General features: G+C 42.1%; 1 protein-coding gene across 1 annotated transcript in view; it reads left to right on the top strand.

The window, feature by feature from the left end:
• Window positions 1-22,411, top strand: part of CUNH4orf51 (chromosome unknown C4orf51 homolog) — a 32,297-nt gene extending 9,886 nt beyond the window's left edge. The window contains exons 3-5 of the mRNA XM_040967394.1: window positions 14,879-14,937; window positions 18,161-18,221; window positions 22,329-22,411. Of these exons, the coding sequence (XP_040823328.1) occupies window positions 14,879-14,937; window positions 18,161-18,221; window positions 22,329-22,411 (203 nt within the window). The remainder of the gene's footprint in view (window positions 1-14,878; window positions 14,938-18,160; window positions 18,222-22,328) is intronic.
• Window positions 22,412-22,985: the final 574 nt, after the last annotated feature.

Genomic DNA, 22,985 nt, shown 5'->3' on the forward strand with positions numbered 1-22,985 from the left:
TGAATTCCAGATTTTTGTACTGAAATGAGTTTGTTGTAAATGTCTAACTGGGAATCCGGCTTGAGGCACTATAGGAAGGATGAGATATCGATTTGAAAAGAGCTCCCATCAAAGCACTGTGAATTCTGATATAAGTTGAGGTGAAAATGATTATCAATTTTACAGTGAAGGTTAGGTAGAATAATAATGAAATTATCGATGCTTTTTGAAAAGTTGATGAAGACAGTGTTTCCAATGAAAGCATCTGTTTACAAATGGACAATTAATTTTAAGAAGGGGTGAGATGATGTTGAAGATTAATACTGCAGTGGCAAACTATCCACATCAATTCAGGAGGAAAAATTAATTTTGTTTTGCCCTAATTGAACAGGACTGATTATTAAAGCTGAAACAATACCCGGTACTGTATATATTTCCAACTGGTTCAGCTCAAATAATTCTAACTGAAAAATTGTTGTTTGAGCACATTGCCTGTTTGATGGGTGATAAAACTTGCATCCAGGTAAATTACAGACAGCAGCAGAGATTGCAATGGAACCTTTTAACAAACAGAATCAAGATTGGGAGGCACGTCTCTGGATAACTAGACTATGAGGTGAAATATGGCTTTTCCAGAACAATCCTAAAGACAATGCACAAAGCTAGGGCTACCAGGAGGTACAAATGGTCCAAACAAAGCAATAACAAAGCAGCCAGGAACAAAGGCCATGCAACGGTTTTCAGGGCGGGCAGAGGGGATATGCAAGATATTTTGCTTGTGTCTTGAGAACGTTAGCTGTACTTTATTGAGTTCTCCAGTGCAGCATCGCTCCTGCTCAATCCTATCATAAAGCAAGGGTAATTCAGTGAGACCCAGAGGTGTGTGCCTTCAGGCCTGATTTTGTTCTTTCCTCTCTCTTGTATCTTAAAAAAATTTTGAAGTCACCTAATTTCCTTCAGTTACTAATGTAAAGAAAACTTCATTGACATGGTTACATTCCCAGGATGTCGGGTTGTTTGGGGATGGGCTAACTAGCTGCTATCATCACTTGCAAAAATATCTTGAATTTGATGCAGATTGTATCAAGAAATACATTTAAATTTTCTTAAATACCGGTTTTTTTTCCTACAAACTGCTTGAGGTCACCTCCTATAAGTAAAATCAGGCAGCATTCCTCTTTACGTGCCTGGTTGATTTTACTTCGCACAATGTCCATCAGCTATCTCCTTTGATGTGTGTAACACATTTGTCTTATCGGCTCATTGGGGTTTTCTCCATATATTAGCTGTTAGGAGCAATGCTGCAGTGAACAGGAGGTTGCAGATATCTCTCAAACCTCTGTGTTCTTACTCGGAGGTAGAAGCGATGCATCACTACTATGACAACATCGGGGAACACGGTGAGAAGAGAAAATGGGGAGGAAGGCATAGGGAAGATGGAAAATAGTTATACTCTATAATGGAAAGCTTATGTAATTTTGTCATTTATATTAATCTAAAGATATATATAATGTTTTGTGTAACATGAATACTTGATAGTTAAATATGTGTTACTGACATGCCATTATGCTGCATGATCAAACTATATTTACATATAAATGTGCATGTATGTTTATACCGATGTATATGTAAAGTTAAATAATGCAATATTAAAGGATAACTATGTGTAAAAAAAAAAAAAAAGAAAAGGCATTCAGCATCACTGATCATGAGGGAAATGCAGGTGAAAGACATAGTGAGACATCATGCACACTGGGCCATGGCAAGAGCCAGGAACACAACCCAGGTCTCCCCCTGGGGAGGCAGGGATTGAACATTTCTTAAATTTCTGTCTTGAGCTTCTTGTTTTCTTCATGGATTGTTTTCCTGACCTTCTTTTTCATGCTCTTTTAGTTTTCTGTACTTCCTTAGTTATTTAAAATTCTTTCTCAGATGATTAAAAAAAAATCTAAATTTTGGTGTGTATGTTGGGGGGAGTTGCTTACTGTGCAGTTATTACATTTGGTGATGTGGTGTTCGGTTTTTCATTGTCTGTGTGGAGCCTTGAGTTGCTGTCTCCACAGTGGAAGGTGTGATCATCGCTGGTCTTCACTCACTGGCTTCAGGAGAGAGACATGTAAGAGCAAGCTCAGCTAGGGATTCCAAGGTCCTTTCAGAGTTTTTCTGTGAATGTACCACTCCACCCCTCTTTCTCCTTCTTTGACATGAATTCTTTTTGGGGGGGATGAATTTTTAAGATTGTCCTTCATGTTTTCTTTCTGTCACCCATGCTATTCAGTGGCACAATTTTTTTTGGTAGTGCTGTAATTTTGTTGTTGTTGTTATAATTCATACCAGTTGTTGACTTTATTTTGTGGCTTCTCATTTATGGGAATATATGTATAGTGATGGAGTAATGGAGACCACCATATCCACATGTGGGGATACAATTCAATAAGCATCCCTGCTTTCAAAGATAGACTCCCAATAAAACTGTTGGAAATGTAAGACAATGGGATGCTGGACTGTCTGACATTGTGTGTACCAGCAATGTCAGGGTACACTTAAATAACAGACTGATGGAATCATGACTCTTTAGAAAGAATATACTATTGTAGCAACATGAGGAAAATCTGTTGCGGGGGTGGGAGTTAGGGGAGGAAACACAGTCTCTATGAAATTGTACCATGAAATTCAAATATTCAAAATTAAAATTTAAGAACAGCAACAACAAAAAATGATTGTCATTCCTCTCACAATACCAGAAAGCCTATTTACTTTCCGAAGGGTGATGTCCCCAAATGCTCAAATTTGTATCCTTTCTTCCAGTCCAGTGAAGTTGGGCTGTCTGTGAGTGCTGTCTAGAGAGACCCACACTTGCTGTCCCTGGGGGTGCATACATAAAACTGGCCATTGGGGGGGTGCAATAAGGTACCTGAAGCCTGGGGGTTGGGTGCCTATGGCTCAGTTAGGGTGGTCTTCAGGTGAGGATCCCATGCAAGTCATGGGAAGTTTTCCAGATAAGTCCCGTACGCTGTAAGTAAGATTCAAGGTGCTAGGGGCCAACACGATGGCTCATCTGGCTAATACTCTACCTTCAAGCGCCGGCATCCCATAGAGGTGGCAGTTTGTGTCCTGGTTGCTCCACTTCCCCAACCAGCTCCCTGCTAATGGCTTGGGAAAGCAGTAGAGGATGGTCCAAAGCCTTGGGACCCTGTACCTATATGGAAGACCTGGAGGAAACTCCTGGTTCCTGGCTTCAAATCATCAGCTCAGCTCTGGCTGTAGTGAACATTTTGGGAGTGAACCAGTGGGTAGAATATCTTTCTGTCTCTCCTATTTCTATAAATCTGTCTTTCTGATAAAAATAAATAAATAAATAAAAAGCCCAAGGTCCTGGTTGTGGTTCCAAACCCTGGTGGCTGGAGATTCCTGGCCCTGTTCCCTGTGCAAGCCCTCAGCTGTGCTGACAACCACAGTGTTCCGAGTGGCATGGACATGAAATGGTCCTCTTGGGCAGTTTCATATGTCTGCAGGAGGCAGACACTCAGACACTCACTTCATTTTTTTGCACCATGAAAAATTGTGGCTCAAGGGGATGAGCTGTGCTGCTTTGGAGAAGGAGCGATCTGGTGAAGTTTCTGATTGCCTTTTTCTGTGTGTTTCTTTCGTTTTATTTTAGATGATGTTTATAGTCAATCAGGGTGGGAAGGATCTAGGGTTAGGGAGAAGTGGGTGTGATCATTGTTTCCAAGCTTTCTATTTCTTCTTTCCATTTCTTGGGGGAGGGGAAGTAAGAGGGATAGGTCATACTCAACCTTCCAACCATCTCAGTACCTAGGGATTGGGAAAGGTCAACTGATATCAACCCAGGGTTACAATGTGGGTTCATCCCAGCTAGATGTGATAGTTCCAAAATGCTGTCGCTCTTGCTAATCTATGGATGAGGAATCCCTTCCAATGTCCATTGGCTGGTATCCCTTTTGGAATTTTCACTCCAGCAAGGTGTTGCACACCTGGACTCTCTCAAAGATACCCTCTCAGGAATGGCTAGTTGTTAGAACCCTTCTACTCTACCTTCCTACCTCTCTCCTCTCCTTTCAGGTTCTTCACTGTACACCATGTTACTTCCATTTGTCTACTAAAGGCAAGGTGAATTTTGCTAAGTAAATAAATAAATAACCATACTGCGTTCTGGATATATTATGCACTCACAGTTAGTTCAGGGCAAAAATATCCCTCCTCCCTATTAATCCCGAACTGTAGCCTCTATTGGAGCTTGGAGCTATGGATATAATAATTTGAACATTACTGGGTACTCCAACGAACTAAGAAGAAAACCAAAATAATGATTCCAAAATGATGAATCATCAACTAGAAAACTCGATTTGCTATTTGATATGATTACTATGGTCACTTCCACCCTGTTTTAGTTAATGCTAGGGACTGTACTAGACAAACTCCCAAATTCAAGTTGCTTAACACAGAAAAGCTGTTTTGCTATTTCAAATGAAGGCCAAGGTGGCTGTGCTGGTGGCAGAGCTGCCATACAGTGATTCTGGGGCCCAGAGCGCCTCTCACAGAGGCTACCCATTCCTAGGGGCCCAGGGACCCTTTGTCTCCTCTGGCAGGGTGTGCGGTGGGGTGGGGAAGGCATATGTCCTCCTCCCCTACTTCATTTTGGAAATGCCACACACCACTTCTGCTCACATTCCAGTATGATGCCAGAGAACTTCGACACGGATTCTTGGCTGGGCAGCTATGCTAACAACAACTGCACAGCACGGAAGGGAACAGCTGGCCACATACCCTATTTTGAGGAGGAAACACAATATATTTTTCCTGTATAATTTTCATTTCTTGGAATTGATTCTTGGAAGGACTGATAAGACTCAACAGACTGAACATTGTTAGTGCTCGCTAAAATACTTCGGTAATACTTGCCTATTGAGAGAGAGAGAGGTGGAGGGGGAAAGGGCTATCTTATAGCTAGCTAATGGAAAGAAAGGTTTCTAACGGTTGCCTTGAATGAGCACTACTCCTTTGGTTTTCCTAATAAAATTTAACTTAGGGAAATAGTCAGTTGGAGATGGGTTTTGTGTCTTCCTCTGTGGTTTGCTGAGACAAGAGGACCAGACAACAAGCCACTTGGGATATTGTTAAAATCAGAGAAGACCTTTTTTCTCTCTTTGTAGTAAAGGATAGAACATTAAAACACACTCCACAGCTTGGAGACAAGTCTGAGCTGGTGCAGGGGGAAATTGAACAGCTTGTTGTGGCATTCATATGAAGTTAAGGTGACAGTGCATCTAATTTGAGCAGAACAAAGTATAATCCTGCCCCATTTGTATTTCTATTTTGGCCCACCAGGATACTGATTAACCCCACTAATCACCTCTGCCTGCTAGAGCTGCCAGGCTGTCTGCAGTTGGATGAGTGAGAGCATTGCTGGGATGGTAATATGAGCAGCCAATGATTAACCCTGTTTAATAGCTATTACTTTGTTTCCTATCGCCTTTCTAATTTCTATGGTAAAGTATTGATAGTACAAAAGGCAGAAATGACATCATTGTATGTATTCACAAGAATGATTTACTAATTTGCCCATTTTGCCTTTTTTACCTTACTCAAATGGTCATTTGCAAATTACTTATTTTCAAGATTTATTTGAGAGACAGAAAAAGAGAAGGTTTAGTCCCTGAATTTACGATGGCTGGGGCTGGAGCCAGAAGTCCAATCCAGGTCTCCTTGCAGGCAGCAGAAACTCAAACTCTTGAGCCATCACCACCTGCTTCCTCTCAGAGTCTGAACTGGCAGAAAACCAGAGTTCAGAGCAGATCCAGAATCTGAGCCCAGGTCCACTGACATGGAACACAAGCAAATTGAGCACTGGGTGAAATACTCAGCCCTCACGTGGTCGTGCTGACATAACTCACAGCTGCTTTCTTCATTCAGAGTGAGAGGACATCAAGGTAGGTGCAGATAAGTTGGGGTGCCCGATCCTGGTTCCAACTTCCTGCCAATGTGCACTCAGGGAGACAGCAAATGATGGCTCAAGCAATCAGGGCCCTGCCACCCACATGGGATACCTGGGTGGCATCCTTGGCTCCCAGTTTAGGCCTGGCCCAACTCTGGTTGCTGTGGCCATTTGAGGGCCAGCAGAGAGGAGCTTTGTCTGTCTCTTTGGAGACATTTCAAATAAATAAAATGAATAAATTTAAAAATTCAAGCATTGGGGCTGACATTGTTGTGTACAGGGTTAAAGCTTCTGTTTGTGACACCTGCATCCCATATGGGTGCAGTCTGAGTCCCAGCTGCTCCACTTCAATCTAGCTTTGTTAGGGCATGGGAAAAGCAAAGCATGACCCGAGCACTGGGGTCCTAGCCACCCATGTGGATGAAACTGCTGGCTTTTGGGAATTGAATCAGCAAGTGGAAGACATCTTGTTTGTGTGCGTGCGTGTGTGTGCATGTGTATGCATGTGTATGTGTATCTCCCTCACACTCTATGACTCTTTCAAAGAAATAAACAAATCATTTTTTTAAATACAAGCATTAGAAAACTGTAATGGGGACATGGTTTGATGGCCCAGTGGCTAAATTCTTGCCTTGCAAGTGCCGGGATCCCATATGGGTACTGGTTCATATCCCAGCTGCTCCACTTCTAATTCAGCTTCTGCTTATGGCCTGGCAAAGCAGTGAAGGATAGCCCAAAGTCTTGAGACTCTGCACCTGCATGGGAGACCTAAAAGAGCCTCCTGGCTCCTTGGTTTGGATTGGCTCAGCTCCAACCATGTAGCCACTTGGGGAGTGAACCAGCAGACTGTAGATCTTTATTTATCTTTCTCATATAAGTCCACCTTTTCAATAAAAACAAATCTTAAAAAAAAAAACACAAGAGAGCTGAGAAATCCAATTTCTCTCCACTTTCACTCTGTTGAGAAAGATTCCACCAAGCTTTTGTGTAATTCCAAACCTCCAGGCAGCAGAAGCAACTTCCTGAAGAGTGGGCAGTGGCTTATGCCACTGGGTCTGTAATTGCTGAGCAGCCCTTTTGCCTAAGGCTTCCCTTGTCAGGAGCTCCATGCCATATCACACATCTGTGCTGTTCTAGGGTACCCCTTTTCCCAGAGAGGTAGGGAATTTTGTATGATATGACCTTGTCAAGACCCAGGTGTAACATCTGTACGATATACTCGAATACTTCCTACTCATAGATAACAAATTCCAGTCTCTGAAACATCTGTCTGGAACTGCTTTTGTGGTATATAGCCTCTTAGGAGAACATTTAGAAGAACCAAATAATCTTCTAAAGTGACAATATGTATATGGCTTGTCATATGATTTCAAGAGTATTTGGAGCCATCCTTAGCACCCTTATTTTTCTCCTACTTCTTTAACTTTATTCTTCTGTGAAATCTTCTCTAAATCTCAAAAAAGTTCAAAAATCAGTAAGAGCTTGCCAGACTCCCTCAAAGTCGTATCATGCCAGTGCAATCCTCTAGGCATATGGGGAGATCTCAGTGTGTACTTCTGTTTCCCACTGTCCTTGCAATGATATCCTCCTTCCTTATCAAATTCTGCAGGGTCTTACGTGAGTGTGATCCTGTCCGTTTGTCCAGCTCCTGAGAGGGGAGGCATGAAACTAGATTGAACACACAGGCAACATCTCTCTCTCTCCCTTTGCCCACTCTGTTTCAGTGACGTTGGCTTCATGTCATTCCCCCAAAACACAAAGCCACTTCCCATCTCAGGTTCTTTATGTAGACTCTCCTTACTGAGGCACCAGTTAGTGCAGCAGCAGCTCCTTTTGCTCTGAGATTGGACGTCGCCTCTATACAGAGGGAGCCCACCCTTGTCTACCGTGTGGAGCTCTTTACATCCCCCCGCCTTAATGTCTGTGCTCGTGCCGCTTTATTTTCCGTGTGCTGTTAAATATGCTGACTTGTCTATTATTTAATTCTCCTTCAATAGCAGAAACTTCATAAGAGCAGCAATTGGTCTGTCTTGTTTGTCTTTAGAGGCCAAAGAGCTGGCAGAGGACTTCATACAGACCAAATGTGCTAAAAATCATGGACAATAGTTCAAAATGAAGAAGAAGAAGAAGGAATAATAATATATTTTTTTCAAATGTAGAGCGACACAAAAAGAGGGGAAGACAGATTTTTCTCATGCTGTTTTACTTACTCTACTAGTGTCTGAAGCAGAGCTGGGCTAGGCTGAAGTCAGGATTCCAGAATTAATCTGTGTCTCCCACATGGGTACTAGGGCCCAAGCACTTTGGCCATCCTCTGCTTCTTTCCCAGTCATATTAGCAAGGAGCTGTATCAGAAGTGGAGCATCCGGGACACAATCCAGTGCCCATGTATGTGAGACGCTGGCATTGCCGGCAGTGACTTTACTCACTCAGTCACAATACTAGCCTCACAAGCGACATCTTAACAGTTGTACCACAATGCTGACCACTGAACAGCAGTTCTTATGAAACTTCTATTCTTTGCTTTTTCTATGATGTAATCCCTTAAAGAGGTAATTCCTTATTTGTAATTTCTCTCCCAAAAGGCATTTCATGCATTCCTTTATAAACTAGACTGCACTTTATAAAATCAGCTGTTAATCTTTCCAAAAATAGCATTCTAAATCCTTTGTAGTAGTGCCTAAAGTTGTAATATTTTAAAAATAGAATGAATAAATAGTGCAGTTCATGGTTACAAGTGTCTTCATTCCTCCACCCTCACCCCTGCCAGATTTGGTAATGGGCTTATAGTAAAAAGACGATAAGAAGGTCCTTCAAAACGTTCATTAAAATGCATATTCTAGTTGTGTGCAGTTTCTAATGTTTTACATCCAAATAAATTTATCCATTAATTTATCCATTAATTCCATTTTCCACAAATGTGTGAAGCGCTCTTGCACAGGCAGGTATCACGTCTAGAGTGGTGGGAATAAGTGGCAGTAAGAGTGATTTGTGGTATGTGGGGGAAGAGAACAGACAGCAGGTGAATGAATCGTCAGTAGGAGTCTGCAAGAAGCTTGCATTTCCATCTTGTGGATCCCCTGTCACTTCCCAACTTGTAAATTTGCTTTGATGTGTCTGTCCCCTTGTGCTATTTTAGGATTATTTCCAAAGCTTATTGTTGCTGGACATTGCGGCTCCAGCATGAAGACTGGGGTCCTAGAAAAAGGGTTGAGGGTATGAAAGGAAAGAGGGGACTTTTCCCCAAAGATTTTATCTGGTCTGCATGGGAGAGGGCTACAGGCTGGCTCTTGCCTACTTGTCATTGTTAAGAACAGGTAGTGGAAAGGGGAGGCCAGTGGGGGTCACCTGTGCGGACCACTGCTCCCTCACTGCCCCCCACCACCCTCATCCCACCATGGAGTTCCCCAGTCGCAGCTGTGCAGGCTGTGCAAGCCAGGGACTGAGGTTGCTCAGTGCAAGTCTCCCACACCACAGGCTCCCTCTTTGCTGGGGTGTGAGCTGCTGCAGCAGAGGGACTTCTTAGCAGTAGGACTTGGTTCTCTGCCTGATTTGTCTGCTTTGGTGTGGGAACTGTCCTAGGAGAGTTCAGCTTAGCAGTTCCAATGTACCTAGGCTTGATACTCCAGCTCCCGGTCTCTGCTTGCTAATGCAGTGCTTGGGAAGCAGTGGTGATGACGCAGAGAACTGGGTCAGGTGGGAGGCTTGTGTTGTGATCTGACTACTGCCTTCAGCCTGGGCATTTGAACAGTAAGTCAGCCTGTGAGAGCCTCTCTCTTTCTCTCTTTATTCACCTCTCAAAATATTTAAAAAAAAATATTGGGGTTGGTACAGCAAGTTAGGCTATCACGTGTAATTTCAGCCTGGAAATTTGAGGAGTAAGTCAGCATACGAGAGTTGTCTCGCTCTCTGTCTCTTAGCACATCTCAAATATATATTTTTTAAAGTTGGGTTAAGCTGTCAATTGTGCTGCCAATATTCCATATATATATATTTTAATTGAGTTAAGCTGTTGACTGTGATCCCAATAGTCCATATCAAGGTGCTGCTGAAGTTCTAGCTGCTCCACTTCTGATCCAGCTCCTTGTTAATGTGCCTAAGGAAGCAGTGGAAGATGGCACAAGTGCTTGCGTCCCTGTCGCTCACACGGAGTTTCCGATTTCTGGCTTCAGTCTGCCCCAGCCCTGGCTGTTGGGACCATTTAGGAAATGTACCAGAAGATAAAAGATTTCTTTCTCTCTGTTTCTCCTTTTCTGTGTGTCACTCTGCTTTTTAAATAAATAGAAAAAAATATTTTTAAAGCCTTTTAAACATCACATTGGCTACAAGTAAATCTGGGTATAATAATAAGCACCGTGCCTAGACATGAGATCCTGACCATAGTGGAAATGACAGCTCAGCTGGGTGGTGGCCAGCATGCCCTAGAGGTCCCAGGTTGGGCCTCTGGATTGAGGAAATGCCAAGCTCCTTTTCCAGGTGTTGGGAATTGTGTTTTGTTTCCCTTTGTCTATTTAAAGTAGGAAGTTACCTAACAAATGGTTAAATGTGTTTGCCAGAAAATATTCAAGTGTGAGGCAACTGTTTCCAAATTCCCTGCAGAGCCTGGACACAAGGGAACGTTGGCAGCCAAGGCTGTTATTAAGAAGGTCACACGGTACCATCTGCTACTGCGTGCGCTTCACTGTTCATGCGCTGCAATTATGTGAACATAAACAATAGCACAATAGTGGGCACTATTGGGATTTCAGTGGGCTTCCATGAACCAACCCGGGCTGGAGGTACAGGGGAAGATCAGAAGAGGGTGACGCACCGGTTCAGGTCTCCCCTTGCTGAGAGCCCAAAGGCAGCCGGTCAGGGTTCTTGCTTCTCTGTGTACCTAGTTTTAACCATGTACCAAGTATGATGAGAGCACCATGGGGGAGGAACATGAATACCTTATTTTTGCATTTACAAATCTACCTTATTTTTGCATTTGCAAATCTAAAAATGGCTTAATCCATATAAAAGCTGAAAGAACACTACCATCAGCATCCATCTACATGCTGTTAGATTTGTCAGCTGTTAATATTTGGTCACTTTTGTTAACATCCAGCCTTATCTCAGTCTTCATTAAGATGGTGCTTCAAAAATTTTGTAGAAAATGAAGTTAAAGGTAAATTTATTTGGGTGCAAAAAATGTTGAAAGAGGTGTACAGTTGATACAAATTTTTCATGGACTCCTTGAAAACCTCAATTTTTTTTAAAAAGGAGGTATATTCACTCTTTTGAATGTTGAGAGTTACAGAGAAGGAGAAACAGAGAGATCTTGCATCTGTTGGTTTACGTCTCAGATGGTTGCAATGGCCATGGCTGAGCCAGGCCAAAGCCAGGAGCTTCATCTGCATCTCCTGCACAGACAGAAAGGACCCAAACACTTGGGCCATGTTCTGCTGCTTTTACAGGCCTCACAGAGGGAGCTGGATCAGAAGTAGAGCAGCCAAGACACCACTAACTGGAGCCAGCACCACAGGCAGTGGTTTTATCTTCTATGCCACAGAACCAGCCTCTTGAAAAACCTCATGTGTGTTGATACAAGTATATACTTCTTTCTTTAAGTACCAAGAATAAGATATCATAAAGTATATCTAAAATTTTTCAGCATGTGTGTCGGTTGCACAAATGTTCTCTTACACTGAAGAAATTTAAACTTGATAGAATAATTTCTATCTAGCATGTAGACCATTGAGTGTCTAATGCTTAAGCATCCATAAGGAAGAAGATTTGAGCTCTGTGCTCTATCTCAGTGGGTAGCACAGTGGTACTTTATATTTTTGAGACACTTTTCATAAAAGCTCTGGGCCTTCTCTCCAGAAAGCTGTCCCCAAAGACACTTACATGAGAATACTTCAAAAAATAAGAGGGAAAAAGGGAATTAAAAGATAAGGCTGTTTCGGTGCAACATTTTGAGATCCATGTATAGTTTTTTATTCCATAATATGCATTTCAGAATGATTTTTTGCATAAAATAAATACACTATAGCTTCATTTTCCATGAACATTTAGAAGTACCCTCATACAAGCCTACAATGCATGCATCAGAGTGTCCATGGACTTCAGGTTGAGTGTTGTATAATCTAAAGTTTTTCTTTTGCATACATGCAATTTAAGGCACACTACTCAAGGATGGAGAGTACTTTGTCATTGTTTTCTAACTTCATGTTTTGTGTTCACGGGGTTTGGTTTCAAGGAACTCAAACATTTCAGGGACCTCAGAGACTACTAGTAGGTGGGAGATGGAATCATCACCAATCTGCTAAAAGAAAACGGAATCACAGACAAGGCTGACACTGTACTATGACAGATACCCAGTAGGTGGACTAAATGATCACAATAGAAGACCTAGAAGGAAACATCTGACTTGAGCTTCTCTGACTGCAGGAGCCGACACCAGCAAGCCTATGCTTGTTTTCCTGATAGTTGCTTTTTAAAAACCAAATACCTGTAGCATTCCGTCAGGTTGGCACATCATGTAAGAGCTTACTATCTAAAGGTAGGACTTGTTGATGATTCCTGAGATAGTTTCATTGACAAAATTACCCAATTTGGCTATGGCTGTAGGAGTAAGAAGTAGAAGGAGGTGGATACATGCTAATTGAATGCCTTTATATGTCCTTACTCAAAAAGTGAGCTGAACCTGCCAGGCTCAGGTTGCACTGGGGGGCTGCATTGCATCTACTGTGAATTCACAAAGGGAAGTTTTTAGCTAACTCATATTCTAACATATGTGCAGCTTACTCATTCCTTTCCAAAAGACACTGAAGTAAATGAGGCATTTCTAACTAGAAAAGTGACCAAATCTGGCCTACAGATAAACACAAGTGTGTAAGTGTTTAAATACTTCATGCAATGGTTTATCATCTGCTTCCCACTCACCCACTATCCATCCAAATTGCTTTCTGTAATATTTGTATATTATAGAATCATATAGTTTACTAATTAAAAATTATTTAGTGTAATTCTTGATGAAAGGCTAACAAAAATCCAGTTAAGCTTCTGGCAGGCCTATGGAATTTACGAAGGTCTTACAGGGAGCTTTGAAAGGCTAAACATTCACAGAGAAGGGAACAAGCAGCTAATTATGCAGGATAAACAGCTTATCCATTTGCTTTTACTGGAGCTATGAAAAGGTGAAATTTTCTTGAATTTAGTTAAATAATAGTTAAGCTCCTTGACTTTGGCTCAGGATACCTTCCTTTTAAAGCACTTATTAACATACAGTTACACCAAAAATGTGTGGCGTCTGATGGAATTATGACTCCTTATGAGAAGAACTATACTATTATAGCAACATGGGGAAAATCTGTCGGGGGTGGGAGTTTTGGGGGGAATCCCAAATAAAATAAAATAAAAACAACAAACATACAAACAAAAATGACTGTGCACCAATGGCTATTCCTCTCCTATATCTTGTCTCTCAAGACCAGAGCCTGTTAAGCCAATCAAGACCCCCTTTCAGCATTTAAAGCCATTTTAATTAAAGCACGCCAGAGAACTCAACTAAGAGATAGCAATTTAAAAACAATGAGATACCCCTTCACATCCATCAGGACAGCTATCAGCATAGGGCAGATGATAACAAATGCTGGTAAGAGGGTGGAGACACTAGAACCTTCACTCACTGCTACTGGGAATATGAAGTAGTAAGATAATTGCTTTACAGGAATACTTTCGCAGTTTCTTTACACGTAAAATAGGAGTTGATCACAGGATCCAGCAACTGTGCACCTCACTTGTTACCCAAGAGAAGTGAAAACATATATGCACACAGACCTGCACATGAGTGTCAGTCACAGCATTATCCATCTCAGCCAAAACTGAAAAGCAATCCTAGTGGCCTATCAAGTGGCAGTGGGTAACAAAATCTGGGAATTCATAAAATGGGATATTATGTAACAATAAATAACAAAAATACTGCAACACCCTTAGTGTAGACATGTGTCAAAAACGATATCAAGTCAAAGAATTCAGATGTAAAAGATCGTTTAGTATGTGATTCTCATTGGTAAGAAATGTCCAGTAAAGGCAAATATGGAGAAAGAAAATACATCAGTGGTTTGCTGGAGGCTATGGAGGAAAGTATTAAATGGGTATAAAGGATAAAAAATATTGGTCTCAGGGGCAGCATTGTGGTGCAGCGAGTTAAGCCACCAGTTGGGATACCAACATGCCACATCAAGGCACTGATTTTAATCCCAGCTGCTCTGTTTCCCATCCGGGTTCCTGGTAATGTACATGGGAAGGGAGTGGAATGTGGCCCAAGTACTTGGGTCCCTGTCACCCCTGTAGGCGACCAGGATGGAGTTCTAGGCTTCTGGTTTTGCTGTGTGTTAGACCTTTGCTTTTACAATCATTTGGATATTGAACCAGTAGGTGGAAGATCTCTTGCTTTCTCTCTCTTTCTCTCCATCTTTCAAGTAAAATGAATCTTTTTTGATATATATTTGGCTTATGAAAGGATGGGTCATGGTGATGATTACATAACTTGGTAAATTTACTCAAAACCATTGAACTGTACACTTAATCTGAGTCAATCTTATGTAAGTTATATATTAATAAAATTGATTAAAGATAGACCAGCGCTCCTCATGACCTTCAGAAAAATTTATAGCCTTGGAATTTCTACACAGCCTTGGTTCCCTCTGATTGTCTAAGAGCATAAAGTGTGTATCATAAAAGACTGTTGCAGACTTAAAAATGCATACCCTCCCCAAAGCGCCAAGTTTATTGCCAGTTCAAATTTAGTAACAGCTTTGTCTGACCTCCTACTTTTGTCTTGTAGAGTGCAACAGGGAAACAAGTCATATTGTGCCCATTTTTTTTTTTTTGTAGTAGGGAGTGTTAGAAATTTTATACTCTAGCACTGGATCTAATCTTGATTTTTTTTCCCTCTTCATTTGCATTCAGGACTGTTTCCTGATATAACCAGGCCCTTTAAAAAGTCACTTGACGTCAGGCATGGAGTGGTGAGTCCAGCATTTCTCAGTGCTCATTTACATGTAGAGAGCTTCAATGGCTGCACTCTACATAGTATTCTTTTTTGAAAACAAGTCAAAGCAATTGGGATTATTTATTAAATAATACTCATTTGCCAAATGTCTATTTTTGAGTACTTACTATGTGGGGATACAAAGATTACAAAGGTGATACAATTTGTCAACAACTGATGATATTCTACTTTTGTTCTCTTTGTCACGCGTAGTGGTAATTACATGTAATCTATTGGCAGAGAAAAACAAAACCAGTCTTTTGCAGATTGTAAACTTTCAAATAATACAGAGACTTGGAAACAAAAGCAAAAATCATCCAAACGTCTTCCTTTCCCTCAGAGATAATCACTATTTATGTTTCAGTGAACTTCCTTACAAATGTCTGTCTACTTACGAATGCAGAAAAATATATGCACACACGCAGAGTATGCTGATGAACCCTTGCTGGGCATTACCCTCTACAACAGGTTTTTATTATTTGATATTTTTATAGACATCTTTCAGTGCTAGTAAATATAGTGCTTTGTTATCATTTTAAAAGACTATTTAAAAGGCAGTGTTACAGAGAGAGAGAGATAGCTTCCGTCTACTGGTTCAAATGACTACAACAGCCAGAGCCACATCCAGGAGTCTAGAACCCCATTCAGACTAGCAGTCATATAGGCTTCTGGCATAGCAAGTGGTGCTTAACTCACTGCACCCTCATGCCAGTCCCCAAGAGACATCTTCTGACCAAATGTCACATCAGCTAGAGCTAGGCCAGACTGAAACCAGGAGCGAGGAGCCCTATCATAGTCTTTCACATGGGTGGCAGAAGCTCAAGTTCACTTGCTGCCTTCCAGGCACACAGGCAGGGGTCAGGAAAATGGTTTAGAAGCACAGAACACTCAGAACTTGAATAAGGCATCCCAGTGTGAAATGTGGGCATTCCCAGTATTGGCTTAACCTGCTATACCACAACACCTGTCCTATCATTTTTAATAGATCTACATTATTTCACTGAGGGGCTATATCACAACATTAAAATACCCATGTCACCAGGTATTTAGGCTTCTTAAATTTATGACTAACATAAACAATGCTGTGATGAATAAAATCTGAATATAGATTCTTAGAACTGTAAAATAGCCTCTTCAGGGTTCATATGTTGAAGTAGCATTCTTGAGTCAGCCAGTACACTTATTCTTGCAAATTACTTATTTTCATTTTATTTCAAAGACAGAGACCCATAGAGAAATCTTCCATACACTGGGTCACAGTCCAAAGGCATGCATCACCCAGGGCTGGGCCAGGCCAAAGCCAGGAGCTTGAAGGCTCAATACACATCTCCCCTGAGGGCCTCAAGGACCCGAGGACTTGTGTCATGGTCTGCCACCCCCTTGACTGTGCATGATCAACAGGAAACTAGAAGCAGTAGCAAGGCCAAGACTTGAAGCCAGGCATTGAGTTTTGGGGCAGAAGCAATTCAAGCAGTGTCTGAATGACTATGAAGATGCCTGCCCCAATACATCTATTTTATATATGGCCAAAGTGTCTTCCAGGACACAGAGCAGCATGAGATTGTCTTTTTCTCTATTGTCTCCAACATTGGGTTTAAAAAAGCATCACTGTTTTCTAATTTGGAAGTTGAGGATATTTAAAACCATTCTTTTGATTTCATTTCTTTATTAATGTGGTTAGAGATCTGACATTTAGTAGTTGTTGATAGTTCTTTCCTACTGATTCTTATTATTTGCAATCATTATGTTTCTTAATGTTGCATTGATCTTGAACTCTGAATTAAGGGATACTGAACCACACTGTTTCCAATACAAACGCCAGGGTAGGATTTTATAAGCCACCAATCACAATGTTTTTTGCCAACAGATCAATATGGTTCTTTGTTTTCATGTATGTTTCTGTTAGACATTTTAACATTCGTTGCTAATTTATTGAGCTCGCAGCACAGCCAGCGGCATTATACTTTGTTTGTAAAGGAATGTTCAGTTAATACAAGTGTTTTCTCTGAAAGGGCCATTCCAACCTGTGTGTGATTAGGGACCACGGACTTCAGCCCTTTACTGGAGCCATCGTGCATAGCATAATCACCAACAAAACAGAAAGTTGCAGAAAATATGGCACTAAATACGCTTTGCCAAGGACATCTGACTTTTTACCTGTTTACCTGTCAGCTGGGAAGGTGCTTGTCAGGTGACTCCAATGTTTGCCACATGATGTATGTTTGCAGAGGACCTTAAAGGTGCTATGAATATTGACTTCAGAGTTCTTAAATTCTAGCAACTAGGTGAATTCATAAAGGTGGACTCCATGACTGATGAAGTGTGATTTCCTTTGCCATTTTTTTTATTAGAGTGTTTAGCTTTGTCTTACTGATTTATCTAAGTTAAGATTGTTCTCTTTTGCCAATCCTACTTGACATTTTCTCTGATTTTGTCTTTTCCATTTTGCTATTTTTATCTGTTATTGCTGTGAACTTTTTTTAAAGATTTATTTATTTATTGGAAAGTCAGATATACAGAGAGGAGGAGAGACAGATATACAGAGAGGAAGATCTTCTGTCCGATGATTCACTCCCCAAGTGAGCGCAACGGCCGATGCTATGCTGATCTGAAGCCAGGATCCAGGAACTTCTTCCCGGTCTCCCACACGGGTGCAGGGTCCCAAAGCTTTGGGCTGTCCTTGACTGCTTTCCCAGCTCACAAGCAGGGAGCTGGATGGGAAGTGGAGCTGCCGGGATTAGAACAGGCGCCCATTTGGGATCCTGGTGCGTTCAAGGTGAGGACTTTAGCGGCTAGGCCGTGCTAGCCCAATTGCTGTGAACTTTTATAAACTTTATATGTTTATTTATTCATCAAAGAGCCACAACTGGAGCTGGGTCAGATGTGAGCCAGGAACCGGAGATGCACATCAGGTCTCACATGTGAGTGACAGACTCAATCAACTGAGTCATCACAGCTGCCTTCCAGGGTCTACACTGGCAGGAAGCTAGAGTCAGAACCAAGGATTCAACCCAGGCACTGTGAGGTGGGATGTGGGCAAATTAACTGTTGAACTAAACACCCACTCCCTGTGGCAGATTTTTACAGCAATGTCCAAGGGTCATTGGAATTGCACAGGGATGAATACTAAAGCACGAGTTATTAAATTTCCATGATTGTGTGTGTGTTTTGGGATTGATGAGAATGTTTCCTCTGCTTAGGCACACCAAATTTGGTGCTTCGATGATATTTCCCCGGCACCTCAAGGTTACAGACAAATCTGTAAGTCTCTTTCTAAACTACCACTTCCTTACCTGCTTTTTGCCTTTATTTTAACAACGATTGTCATTTGATATTTTCATGTATTTCGTAGTCCAGGGCCATTTAAAGCCTGCTGCATTCTGTTTCTCTCTTCCTGTCCTGTGCCTTATACTGCTTCATTGTATCTCTCCAAAGACAAGGAAAGTGGGAAGCAGAAGTGATAGGAGACAGTTTTCCAACAGAGGTGCCACTCAGCAGCAACTCTGAAACAGAACATGTGTATGAGAGGATTGTGCTGGTGGTGAGGGTTTAGGGTGGTGTGTATATGAGAGAATTTGGAATTACTATTTTTTTTAATTTTTACTTATTCAAGAAGTAGAGAAAGAGATCCTCCGTCTGCTAATCACTCCCCAAATGCCTTTAACCAGCCAGGGCTGGGCCATACTGAAGGTGGGAAGAGAGAAAATTCAGGTTTCCCACATGCATGGCAGGGATCCAGCAACTTGGGCCATAGCCACTGCCTCCCAGGGGGCTGTATTAGCAAGAAGTTAGAGTCAGGAGCCAGAACTGGAAGTGAGAATTGAACCTGGGCACTCCAATATGGGTCTTGGGATTGTGCTGCTCCTTTTAAAGATTTGTTTGGAAGGCAGAGTTACACAGAGAGAGGGAGAGGACAGAGAGATACTCCCTGACAGGTTGCAACAGCAGGGCTGGGCCGGATCTAAGTCAGGAGCTAGGAACTTCTCTGATGTCTCCCGAATGAATGCAGAGGATAAGGCACTTGGGCCATCCACCACAGCTTTCCCAGGCCATTAGCAGGGAGCTGGGTGGGAAGTGGAGCAGTGGCGTCTTGAGCTTTTTAACCGAGAGGACTAAATGTGCACCTGGGCTTGGAACTGTTGATTTACAAAACCTTTTGGAATGTCAGGGAATCCAGACTGTACCTGCCACTGGCACTTACATGCAGTTTGTCTGCTCACCCTAGATATGAGACGTACAAGGCCAGCACATGTGATCTTACTGAACTACAAGAGACAAGGTGAAGGCTTCCTGAATCGTGTAAGAATCTTTTTTTTTTTTTTCTTCCTGTCATCCAACAGGGCATCCCTGGGAAGAGCCAGGAAGTGAGTTTCTGGTGTTTCTGCCTGGCAGTGGGTGTGTGTGTGATCAGAGTTGGTCTAAATACACATCCTGATTTATAACAGGATGAAAAGTGGAGCTCTTCTGATAAGACAGTCTTCCTGAAAGCCTCATGAACAATTGCTTGCACAGATTTCCCCAGTTTGGGAGAAATAAACCTCAAAGAGGCATATGGGAATTGGAATTTTGGGTGCACTGTACAAATAATCGTGAGTGATACCAGCAAGTTTGGGGGTTCTTGTGCAAACGGCAGGACATTCTGACTGTGCTTTATGTCCAGTTTCTGGGGCTTCATACGTCTGTTCCAGTATCTGCTGTCCAATCAGACATTCTCTAAGCCCAGTGGTTTATCAGGATTTCTCTTTCTTTCTTTTTAAAGACTTAGTTATTTTATTGAAAAGTCAGATACACAGAGAGAAGGAGAGACCGAGAGAAAGATCTTCTGTCCATTGATTCAAAACCCAAGTGATCCCAATGGCCGGAGCTGCACTGATCCGAAGCCAGGAGCCAGAAGTCTCTTCCATGTCTCCCACGCAGGTGCAGGGTCTCAAGGCTTTGGGCCGTCCCCAACAGCTTTCCCAGGCCACAAGTAGGGATGGGAAGCAGGGTCACTGAGGTTAGAACTGGTGCCCATATGGGATCCTGGCACATGCAAGAAGAGGACTTTTTAGCCACGAGGCTACCATGTCAGGTCCATCAGAATTTCTCTTATAACTTGACATTTTGTTGGAGGCAGATGGAGGGTAAGTGGGGAAAAAGAATTAAAAACTGCTTTTTTTTTCTCCCATGTACTTTACTGACTTTGACTATTAAAAAGCTATAACAATCTCAGCTATACTATTTCATTTATTAAGATTTCTCTTGCTAACTTAAAAGAAAAAAGCTCAGACTCAAATTCAGTTTTTATATTTGAAATATCATTAATATGGTATGCTGCTTATATCTATGAAGGTAAAAAGCCATGGGAAAATGCCATTAAAAGATGTATTTTGTTGCAGAAAACTTTGAGCTATATGTATGATACACATAACATGTATTTTCCATAAACTTGCTGAAGACCCCTGATATTCCAGCTTTAAACATTTTTTACACTATAATGAACTTATCTTTCAATTCTGTTGTCCCATGAACTTTTGAACTCCCCTCACAGTAGGAAAAAAAAACCTGAGCATTAAAACACACATAAAAATTGTTATCCGAGTATCAGCTGTATTATCATGAGAACCACCTGTTATAGATACACAGCACTTTGGAAATGCTGAGCTACAGTCACCCACTTGGGAAGCTGATGAATTTAGCTAATGGAGCAGGGCTGGATGGTCCCCATGGTTCCCAGACAGCTAGTTGATTTGAATGGTGATCTTGTCAAAAATGGTGGATTTTTTCTCTAGTTTTTTTGCATGAGGATCTGAAATCGTGTCTAAGGAACATTTCAAGCATAGGAAAGCAGGGTTGTGATGGGCTGTGGAGGAGTTATTAGTGGGCACTTGATGTTGTGTGGTCCATGGCAAGATATGTGTTCTGCGCGGGCAGCTGGAGGCTTCCCTTCTGGTGGCTGCTTCCAGGAAGGGGAGATGAGTTCCTGAAAATCTCTTTCTTGCAAGTTGGCCTCCTGGGAACAGCTCAGGAGAATCATTAACTATTGTTAAAATAAATAAATCCCTCCTGCTGCAGAGCTGTGCTGGTGCCAACTGATTTCATTGGTCATAGGTATCTGCAGCTGCTCCAGCGGACAGTTGCCCTTCCCTGTAAGGTGCCTTCCCAGCTTCTTCCCTGAAGGAATTCTCGGTTAAGTCAGGCATCCTTGACAGACACGTGATGTTATACCCTGCCTTTGTGATGCAAGAACAGGCAAAAAGTGCCCTCTCATGGATACTGTACAATATTAATATTATTCCTGAATAGCATTATTCAGGAAACCTTGGCCCTAGAGTCCTGTTCAAAAAAAGAAACAGATTTTTTTTAAAGACAAGCACATCTTTAGTATATCTACTTTGAAATAGCTTTATTTTTATGATATTTGAAAGACAACAATCTTCTTGCTGGTTGACTCCCCAAATACCAACAGCTGGGGTACACCAGTCTGAAACCACCATCTCCAACTTCAGCCATTACCTGTCACTCCCAGTATGCACATTAGCAGGAAACTGAAATACAATCCCAGACTCTACAGAACTGTATTATAAAATTCAAAATTCAAAATTAAAATAAAAAAAAGAAAAGTATGTATTATGCAAAACATAACAACAAAGCAGACCTTGAATTGGCGCTCTCTGATATGGGAACGGGACAATTTAATCTCTACCAAATATCTACTCCAAGTCTTAGTATAATATTAACTAATTTGTATTTTGCAGAAAGAGAAAAAGCATCGATATATAAAAATGCTCATATATAAAAATATGCTCATTCATGCATTAACAAGCAATGACTTAAACATTTGACCAATGTTTAAAAATATTCTCACTTTAAAAAATTTTTGCCTCTGTCTAGTGCCTTTGATAATCATCCTCTAAATATTTATATTGCTAGGTCCTAACTTTGAAGTTCATAATATACCACCATAATTTAAAACTTGGTTGAAAATGGATCTAAAAGATAGTGTTTGTTTTGTTGCAAAATAATAATGATAAAGCTCTGAAATCATATATAGGTTTTCATAATACACATTTCCCCTAACTTCTTGAACGAAGTACTATTATGAATTTGGAAAACCAGCAGCTCATCCTTTAGGATGAAGGGAAATGGAGGGAGGGAGCGTAGAGACTGGTCAAGGATGACTTCAGATGTGCCATCCCACTTGCCCCTCATGAATGCTATCTGCTTTGGGAGCAGCCATTTAATGCCCACGCCATGGACGCATGAGTGCCTGTGGACAGGCAAGCCGTGTCTCTTGCAGCTTCGTGAGCACTGGGATTCTAGCAGCACCAGCACCAGCATCAGCACCACTGGCCCCTCTGAAAGCTCTGAAGTCCATCACTGTTCCAGCTTTGGTCGGCCAAGGCGGGTCTTGCGTTTCAGCTGAGATGGACCGTGAGGCCGCGACGCTGGAGGCCCCGGAGTTGGGATGACAAGGGCCCTGTGGTAGGAACACCCATGCCCCTTGCAGCGCACCTGTCCTGAACCCTACCGGGGATCGGGAAGTCTTCACAGCCCCACATTCCCCACTTGGTCAGTGTTGAAGCATGTAGACAATATGCATTAAACATTACAAGTAAGACGATGGAACCCATTGTCCCTCCAGAAGGGCAGAAAGGATGTGGGGACCCAGTATCCCGCGTCTGAAAATCCCCTACCTGGACGTTAGAAGACAATCCAAGTTGAGGATCTCCTTGCCCAGGGCACCCTTGGTGAAAAGCCCTCTCTCCTCTGCCTCCACTTTCCTCTTACTCCTTCGTTTGCCCGCCACCCTAGGCCTCCAGGGTCCTCCTCCCTCCACGGTCTTCCTTCCCAACACCAAGATCCTCCATCCCCTGCAATCCGCCTCCTTTCTCCAAATTCCTCCTCCCCTGCAACCACAGAAAGCCTCCTGGCCTCCTCCTTGCCTTTCTGGCCTGACGCTCCTCCTCCCCCGCATCCACCTACTGCCTCCTCTGCTTCCAGGACCCTCCTTCTCCTCCCAGGACCCGCCTCTGCCTGCACTGC

The sequence above is a fragment of the Ochotona curzoniae genome, unplaced genomic scaffold, assembly GCF_017591425.1.
Source record: "Ochotona curzoniae isolate NIBS_2020 unplaced genomic scaffold, NIBS_Ocur_1.0 scaffold_4506, whole genome shotgun sequence".
Classification (NCBI taxonomy): Eukaryota; Metazoa; Chordata; class Mammalia; order Lagomorpha; family Ochotonidae; genus Ochotona; species Ochotona curzoniae.